Here is a 10,000-nt window from a genome sequence, read left to right as displayed (position 1 = left end):
ATTTAGGATGCTCTAACATGCTTTAAGTATTTATTTATTATGGGTCAAGACATATGATGGAAACAGAAAATAGTAACATTCCTTAATTATAAAGCTTTGTAGTATCATACCATCTGATCTGGGATCTAGTTTAGTTCTGTTTTGGCTCTGTATGTTCCTTTTTTTCAAATTATTATGTCAAAATCTGTATAAGAATAGATATCCTTTTACCAAAATACAATATTTATTTCATTTGCTTCACATGTACCATATTACTAAAGGTAATTTCTCTGATTGAAATTTTGAAACTGTGATTTGATGCACTTGAAAGCTTAAGCCACATTGCAATCTCAGGTATGATGGGTCCAGGTCCAATGGGTATGGGTCCTGGAATGGGTCCAGGTATTGGCCCTGGGATGATGGGGCCCATGCAGATTGCCGTAAACCCTGCAACCAATGACGCTCCACTTGAGTTCAACACTAACAAGAACAAACCACCAATGCCTGTGGCTGCAAGTAAGGATTCATGTATTAGTTTGAGGAGGGGAGAGTTGGCTGTTAAAATACCTTCTTTTTCTTGGTATTGGTATGAAAGCATGTAGGACTTGTCTGATTTTAACCATACAGCTATAACTGTAAAGTATAGAGAGAATTTTGATCTCTGGATGAGAATAATAAAATTTAGACATGTATTTTATTACCAAGGCTGCCTGGTATCTAATAATGTAGCTTCATGTATAAAGCTTGCTGTATTTCGCAGTATATAAGATGCACCAGGATATAATGTACTCAAAATCCAACTTGAAATAGATCAGAAAAGTAGAATACAAGGAAATTTTCAAGAGTTTGTCCCTTTAGTGAGGGAGCTACCTGTCAACATCTCTTTTTGTTCTCACTAAACTATATTTTAGCGTGTTTGCTCAATTTAGATAATTTGAGTTCTGTTTAACCCATTAGTGATAGTTTTTTTTTGTGTTATACCAAGCCAAGCACTGAGCATTGCCCATTGTCAACTTCTTGAATAAAACATTAGAAGCAGGAGAAACAAACATATACTATACTCTCTTTACTTTATTTTTTAATGGAAACAATACTCTCTTGAGTGACAGTCAGGACCAAACAAGTAAACGACTGTGTAGCACATATATTACAGCATGGTCAACTCTGTGTGGCATGGAAACATGCTATCTGGCTTTTGGACCCTGTTCACCAAGACAAAATTAGACATCATAAACATATTAATAATCTGTATAGTGTCCAGAATTCGAAATAAACCTCTTTAGTATCAGCCAGACCCAGTCTACCTTACTTTTATGTATGTCTATTGTTTGTTAAAGATACCTACTAGATACAAAATATGGATAGACATATTCCATTGCATAGAATTTTAAAAATGCAATAGCTTGTAAGTATGGTATATATGACCATGTTAATAAGTGGTGTGCCAGAATATTGTAGTAGGTTAATGAATTATCAAATTTCGTTTACTCAATACGATTTTCTCTTTGAGAAATAGAATGGTTCATTTGATATATATACCATACATAAAAATTCTTCAGTTGCCTGGTTTATCAAATATTGCTTTACTGTCATCAAGAGTAACTCTCAAGATAACCTTACATCCTCTTCAGATGTTAATCCATGACTATGGATTTATGTACTGCCCCCTGTATTTTTTTTGTGGCTTTTGTACATACAGATGGTTCCACATGTGCTCATCACCAAGTAGTCTATCAGGAGGCCCTAGTGACTGCTCCTGATTTCCTGATTCCTTGAAAGTGCAGGAAAATGTTTTTTCTTCCTAATACTATTCATGTCAATACTGTTATTATTCTTACTGATATTATGATTATTAAATTATAATTAAAGTCTTGGTTACATTAAAAACATTGAAATAATACAAAAGAAACTTTTCAAAAATCAAGGAAAAGGGTAAACAGGTAAGATAGGCAGGACTCATAACAGACTCCTTGGTGACAAAGCACATGTAGAGCCATCTATGTGTAAATATAATAAATAAACTTATATTACAGTGGACATGGCATGTACTCTTGCTGGATTCTTGACGATTAGATTTTTAAATAAAAAAAGAGTTCATTTTACATCCCTTAAATATTTGCTGTCACCATTTAGAAAGTCTGTGTATATGTTTTATAAAACATGGATCTTCATCTTCTTAAGTTGTCTGGTTCATTGCATATTGCCTGACCATAATCAAGAGTAACCCTCAAAATTACCTTGCGTTCTATTCAGATGCTGGGAAGTCTTGAAGATCAGGTTTTGAAAGAAAAAGCGTTCATCTTATATGCTGCTAAATACATTAAGTATATGTTTGCTATTGCTGTTTAGAAAGTCTGTTTGCATACATATATTATACAATAGAATGAATTTTAAGAAAAATATGTAATCATAAGGAATTATTATGATGTATTGATGTAATCACAAAATTAATTGTGGTTTGTTGTGCAAACTGAAGTTTGCTGATCATTGCTTATGTATTCATTTATAGTACTCTTTTCTTCTTTATCTTGCTTTTTCTTGTTTTTAATTAACTCATTCTGCTTCTAGCTTTGAGATAGGTGGAAGAGACCTGAATATTTTTATTAAATTGATGATGGTTTCTGGGTTTCTTTCAAGCTTCAATTTTGTATTCATAGATAATGGAGAAATGGTGGATGGGATAATGCCAGAGCCTGTCATCGTGGAAGAGAGAAGAGAGCGAGACCGGGAAAGAGATCGAGACCGTGAGCGTGATCATGGAAGGGATAGAGATCGTGACAGAGAGCGCTCACGAGGCAGGGACAGGGACAGAGACAGAGATCGTGACCGTGAGCGGGACAGGTGAGTCGTGCAAAACATCCTTTTATCCTTTTAGACTAGTTAGCTTCAAAACTCTTGGCTCATCTTTCAAATATACTTGTTTATTTTGCTGTAGGTAATAAAGAAGACATTACCTGTGCTATCTCTTTATTTATAAACAGTAAATCATCTACTATCTAGATTAGATATAAAATGCAATTAGCAAATGTACTGAATTCCATTTTATATTACCATACAAAGTATATTGGTAGAACTTTAGAGAAGTAGATTGTTTTTCATCTGGAGAATATTCATATTATATTTTACAATAATTACTATAAATATTAATTTATTATTGTAATTAATCAAAAAACTTTTTTAACTGTTATTTTTATTGAGTGTTTTTGGATATAGCAAATGAAATTTAATTGCTCACACCAAACATTTGGTTTTAAGTGAATTAAATATTCCTTTAGTATAGAAAAAAAAGGTAATCATTCCACTAATCCCCAGTGTCTAACATAAAAGAAAATGTGAGGTAACATAGGTTGTCATGCTATTCATCCTTTAATAAATATATTTTATACTTTCAGAGATCGAGACAGAGACCGTGACCGTGACCGTGAAAGGCAAGACCGAGATAGAGATAGAGACCGTGGACGAGATAGGCCACGGAAGGACAGTGGTGGCAGTAGTCGTAGTGGGGGCGACAACATGTCGGTTGGCAGTGGTAAGTCAGGTGATATCAGAAGATACTGATATTATGCAATTACTGACAAAGTTGATACACTTTTGCCTGGTGTGTGAGAAAAATCAATTGTTAGCTTAGAAAAATATCATGATTCTTTATTAGCAACAAGTGATTATCGTTATACAATCACTACTGTGTTCTAAGTATTTCACAAATACTGAATTCTAATCTAGACACCAAGCATATAATTGTCAAACTGTAATCAAGGACATTAAGGACTTTTGTGCTATGATCTGTCAGATCACATTTATATATAAGATGACATGATTCACAGGAAAAAAAAATTATATATGCAATAAATGTTTCTTTTTTATTATTTATGAAATGTCAAGGCAGAAGGGCAGTTATGAGCTGTAAAATAATCCTATGATTTATCATTCACTTCACTTGTTGCACATAAACATAACTATATGTTGCATCTCTGTAATTTTACATATGTAGACTGCCAACTTAATATAGACTGTCTTAGTAAAACTGGAGCAAAGCAACATCAGACCTTTTCCTGCTAAAACATCAGTCATAAAAAAAAAGAAATAAGTAATTGATAATCTGATTTTCACTTATGGTTTATTGCAAGTAAATGTATTTGAAGGACTTTTTCATTCAAATCATGCAAACTTTTACCTAGTTATTTTTTGCTGAAATGCATACAACCAGTACAGTTTTATTCTCTTACCTAGGTATGATGGTCTGATATCTTAGGTGAACTCTGGCTGCAATGCAAAGGTTATCACTAGCTGTGACTTGTTAAATTTTAGATAAGGTAGAAGAATCATAGTATTATAAAATAATAATAAAGAATATGTTTGGTTAGCAATACACTCTAGAGCACACAATGATAGAATACAGTCATACATTATGGTGGGTATTAGATAGGCTTATGTGACAGAAAGCACACACACACACACGCTCACATATTTTATATAAATTTTGTGTAATATTGTTATGATTCTTCTACCCTATAAATTTTTTCTACAAATTGTTGAAAGAGACATTCTATATTTATTATAGAAATATGATTAAAGACCTTAATAATTGTTATAAGTGACTTTGTTATTGAATGCCATTGGCCCTCCTGCAGCACCAGGCAGATTGTACCATGACATGACCTTATTTCTTATATAGATGACTTTAGATAGACATTCGAGTATGGCCTCTCCATTTTGATTTTATTTCTGCTTCCATATGTTTGTGTAATATTTTCATGTGCCTTGCATGATTGTGGTGAATAGGACAAACCACACAAAGCATGGTTGGCAGTGATTATAGTGAATAGGGCTTCAGGGGTAAAGTAAATTTTTTTCTGTTTGAGTTTTAGAAGATGAAATTTAGGTTGGTGGAGATCATATACTAAAGGAAATGGCCAAGAGTGCAATTTTGGTGAAATTTGAGATGTACATATTTTTGAAACTCAACAAGAAATTGTTAAGTGCACTCTCAAAATGCTCCCCCTTTTTTGTATGCATAGGAAAATTGTCTTTAAAAAATGGCTATGATCATTTACCAAACTGAATTATTTGAAAATACTAGTCATATTTCTTCACTTTACATGTTTTTCCCATCAAAGTAGACAAAATTTGTGTATATATGAACATTTCTAAAGAATGGGTGCAGTTAAACAAATATATAAGAATTAGGAAGTTAAAGGAGGAATTGATAATGTATAACAGCTCCTCTGATCTTCCCAATTTCTTCAAGTTTCTACAGTAATTCTTGCAAAAATCATGCCTACAAGAAAAAATAACTGTGTGAGATTTTAGAATATTAGTGAATTTTTTGTGATTCTTAAAAAAAAAGATAAAGAGAGAGAGAGAGAGAGAGAGAGAGAGAGAGAGAGAGAGAGAGAGAGGGAGAGAGAGGGAGAGAGAGAGAGAGAGAGAGAGAGAGAGAGAGAGAGAGAGAGAGAGAGAGGAGAGGGGAGGGAGAGGGAGAGGGAGAGGGAGAGGGAGAGGGAGAGGGAGAGGGAGAGGGAGGGAGAGAGAGAGAGAGAGAAAGAGAGATTGGAATTGATAAAATGGGCTCTATAGTTGTATTGCCACAGATCTCTCAAAAAGAAACCAGAGGTCTCAAACTTTTTTAAAATTACATTTTTTCACTTTTTCTGTAGCTGTAGCTGTTAGTGTAAAAGCTCTTGTTCAAAGAATAAAATGGTATAGTGCTTCAAAGGATTTTTTTTTTTAATCATTCAAACAATGTATGTGAAGGGAGTTTCAAAGTAACTAGCAGACCAGTAATAATAGACAGTGCAAACGAAAGATCAGTAAATATAAATGATCAGAAACTGGTAATAATAGATAAATTGACAGATGCAAGGCACGACAGTTTCACAGTTTATGGGTGCTTAACTTTTAAATAGAATGGTGAACTCTTTCTGGCACCATTATGTCAACAAGCTGTTCTGGGCTGGTTACCAGATTTTGGTTTGGATTTAGACCAGATGCATATGTGAGTTGGACACTAACTTGTAGATGTTACAGTTTTGGAAGATTATATTTATATTCTTATGATTCAGAGGTTTTCCAGGAAATCCCTTTCCAATACATTCCAATATATATTTAGAATTACTTTTATTTATTTTTTTATTTTATTTTTGTTCTTTTACAGGAAATGGGCAAGTTCAACCACTGGATGGAAATAATCAGTCAGGCTCTGGCTTTGGGCCAATGGGTCCAGGTCCTGGCCCTTGGGGTCCAATGTGGGGCCCTGCTGGAGGACCAATGGGACCAATGGGCCCTATGGGTCCAATGGGGGGCCCAATGGGGCCAATGAGTGGCCCTATGGGACCCATGGGACCAATGGGCCCCATGGGTCCAATGGGACCTCCGGGAGAAGGTCCACCAATGGTAGGTAAACAAAGATTGTATTCAAAGTAATACTAGTTATTTTTGTCTACTTGTACGCTAAATGTCTTCAATAGTTTAATGATGTTGCTGTCAGAGCATTAGTTTTTAGATACTGAGGAATATGTTTGAATTAGTTAAAGAAAAATATATTAATTTAAGTGCTTTGGTTTATTATGTTTTAAAGCAGATATTGGAACGTTTAAATCCCTATTTATTTTCTTGTAAATTACATTTACAGAGTGGAGATTTTCGAATAACTTGGGGCATGTTTGGATGGATGATGTCTCCAGAAGGCCTGACAGTACCCATCAAAAACCCTCTGCACTGCAAGACGTGCGTCTTAGTCCCCCCAAATCGCCTGGCTCCCCCACCCACTACAAGGGAGAGGCCTCTTGGCTGCAGGACAATCTTCGTAGGAGGCCTTCCAGAAAATGTCACAGGTCAGCAAGACCTTCTCTCCTTCTTTTCTATAGACTTTCCTTCTCTCCTCTCCTATCCTCTCCCTCTTCTTCTCTTTCTGTCTCCTCTCTCTCTCTCTCTCTCTCTCTCTCTCTCTCTCTCTCTCTCTCTCTCTCTCTCTCTCTCTCTCTCTCCTCTTCTCTCTCTCTCTCTCTCTGTTTTTTTCTCTGTCTCTGTTTCTGGGCCCCCCTGTCTCTCTCTCTCTCCCTGTTTTCTCTCTCTCTCTCTCTCTCCCCTTCTCCCCTCTCCCCTCTCTCTCTCTCTCTCTCTCTCTCTCTCTCTCTCCTGCTCTCACCTCTCTCTTTTCTCTCTCCTCCTCTCTTCCTCCCCTCTCTTTTCTCCTCTCTTTCTGTCTCTCTCTCTCCTTCTCTCTCTCTCTCTCTTTCCCCCTCTCTCTCTCTCTCTCTCTTCTCTCTCTCTCTTGTTTCTCTCTCTCTCTCTTTGTTTCTCTCTCCTCTCCTTTCCTCTTTGGTTTCTCTCCCCTCTCTCTCTTTGGTTCTCTCTCCTTGTTTCCTCTTCTCTTGTGTCTCTCTCTCTTTTTTTCTCTCTCTCTCTTTCTCTCTCTCTTCTCTTCCCCTCTTTTCTTCTCTTTGTCTCTCCTCTCTCTCTCTTTCTCTCCCCCTCTCTCTCTCTCTTTTTCTCTCTCCCCTCTCTCTCTCTTCTCTCTTTTTTCTCTCTCTCTCTCTTCTCTTTTCTTTTTTCTCTCTCCCCTTCTCTCTTTTTCTCTCTCTCTCTTTTTTTTCTCTCTCTCTTTGCATTCTCACCTCTCTCTCTCTCTTTTTTTCTCTTTCTCTCTGTCTCTCTTTGTTTCTCTCCTCTCTCTCTTTGTTTCTCTCCCTCCCCTCTCTCTCTTCCTCTCTCTCTCCGCTTCTCATTTCTCTAATTTCTTTTTTCTTTTTTTTTTTCTTTATCTTTTTTTAATTTTTAATTTTTTTTTTTTTTTTTTTTTTTCTTTCTCTCTGTCTCCCCTCCCCTCTCTTTTCTTCTCTCTCTTTTCTCTCTCTTTTCTCTGTCGTCTCTCCCTCTCTTTCTTTTCCCCTCTTCTCTCTCCTTTTCTCTCTCTCTCTCTCTCCTCTCCTCTCCTCTCTCTCTTTTCTTTTTTTTTTTTTTTTCTTTTTTCTTTTCTCTCTCTTCTCTTTCTTTTTTCCTTTTTTTTTTTTTCTTTTTTTGTTTTTTTATTTTTCTCTCTCTCTCTCTCTGTCTTCTCTCTTCTTCTGTTCTCTCTGTCTTCTCTCTGTCTTCTGTCCCCTCTGTCCCTTTTCTCTCTCTCTTTCTCTCTCTCTCTCTCCTCTCTCTCTCTTCTCTCTCTCCTTCTCTCCTCTCTGCTCTCTCTCTCTCACTCTCTTTTCTCTCTCTCTCTCTCTCTCTCTTTTTCTCTCTTCGCCTCTCTCTCTCTCTCTCTCTCTCTCTCTCTCTCTCTCTCCGCCCCCCCCCCCCCCCCCCCCCCCCCCCCCCCCCCCCCAACCCCCCCCCCCCCCCCCCCCGGCCCCCCCCCGCCCCACGCCCCCTGCGGCCCCCCCCGCCCCCCCCCCCCCCCCCGCCCCCCCCCCCCCCCCCCCCCCCCCCCCCCCCCCCCCCGCAAACCACACCACACAAACACACCCAACAAACACAACCACCACACACACACAACACACACACCAAAACACAACACACCAAACACACACACACACAACAAGAAACCAAACCCACAACAAAAAACACACACCCCAAACCAACACACACAACACCACACCCCCACACACAACACACACACACCCCACACCACCCCCCAAAACACACACAAACCAACACACCACCAAGCCAAAACACCACAAAGCCAAAACCACACACACAAGCCACACACACCACCAAAACACAAAACCCAAGCAAACACACACACAACACACACCAACCCACAACCCAACACACACAAAAACCACACCACACAACACACCCACACCAACACACACACAACACACAAAACAACCACACCACAAGAAAACACACACACACACAAACACCACACACACAAAACACCACACACCACACACACACACACACACCACACAACACACACACAACACACCACACAAACACACACACACACCACCAAAACACAAACACACACCCACCAAAACACACACAAAATACAAAACACCACACAAACACACCACACACACACCACCACACACCCACACCCACCCCACACCACACACCCAAACACACACCACACAAAACCCCCCACACAACACACACCACACACCACACCCACACACAAAACCCACACACACCACACACACCCCAACACAACAACCACAACACCACAACAACAACACACCACACACACCCCCAACACACACACCCCCACCCCCACAAAAGAACAACACAAAACACACATAACAAACACCAAACAACCCCCACACAAAACAAACAACACAACAACAAACACCAAAAACCCAACACCCAAACACACACACAACACACACAACAACACACCACACACACACACACACCCCCAAAACACACACACAACACACAAAAACCACAACACACACACACAAGCACACACACAAACACACACACACACACACACAAAACCCACACACACACACCCACACACCCACACCCACCAACACACCACAAAAAGGAACACACACACAAGCTATTCTATTGTTAATAGAACTATTAAAACATTATTAAAATACTAGATCACTGATGAGATCACTTGAGAAATGACAAGAGAATTACAATCAGAAAACTGAAAGCAGTTAATATTGAAAATTTTCACAAATTTTTAATGAACGTAAATAAATATTACCCTTCAAAAAGGTTTAAAAACCTCCCCAAAAAATGTTTTAGCAAGCTAAAACTTCTCCAGCCGGATTTTGACCATTTGGCCCCTAGTTCTTTTTGAATTCACAAGGCTCAGAGTTGGTGAAATTTAATCCATGGTGTGATTGGATCTCACCCAGCATGAGTGGATTAGAAATTAAAATCAAAACTATCTTCCCCCCCGGGGAAAATAACAAATTTTTTATTGGGGTTTTTTCAGTTGGAAGAGTAGTACTGTGTATAATTTAGCCACAGATATACAGACATGACATACATATACATATAGGTGCAATGTAGGAAATCATCCCCCCTCTTCTTTTCTTCCTCTCTCCTCTCTCTCCCCCCTCTCCTCTCT

The 10,000-nt window shown here is 38.3% G+C and overlaps 1 protein-coding gene across 2 annotated transcripts in view; it reads left to right on the top strand.

Moving 5' to 3' along the window:
* Positions 1–10,000, top strand: part of LOC119597056 (ecto-NOX disulfide-thiol exchanger 2-like) — a 39,892-nt gene that overhangs the window by 8,775 nt on the left and 21,117 nt on the right. For both annotated transcript variants that reach the window (XM_037946501.1, XM_037946499.1), the window contains exons 3-7: positions 334–495; positions 2,637–2,820; positions 3,372–3,508; positions 6,134–6,372; positions 6,611–6,812. In XM_037946501.1, coding sequence (XP_037802429.1) covers positions 334–495; positions 2,637–2,820; positions 3,372–3,508; positions 6,134–6,372; positions 6,611–6,812 — 924 coding nt within the window. The remainder of the gene's footprint in view (positions 1–333; positions 496–2,636; positions 2,821–3,371; positions 3,509–6,133; positions 6,373–6,610; positions 6,813–10,000) is intronic.

This window comes from Penaeus monodon, chromosome 38 (genome assembly GCF_015228065.2).
Source record: "Penaeus monodon isolate SGIC_2016 chromosome 38, NSTDA_Pmon_1, whole genome shotgun sequence".
In the NCBI taxonomy this organism is placed as follows: domain Eukaryota; kingdom Metazoa; phylum Arthropoda; class Malacostraca; order Decapoda; family Penaeidae; genus Penaeus; species Penaeus monodon.
This window is presented reverse-complemented; position numbering and strand designations above follow the sequence as displayed.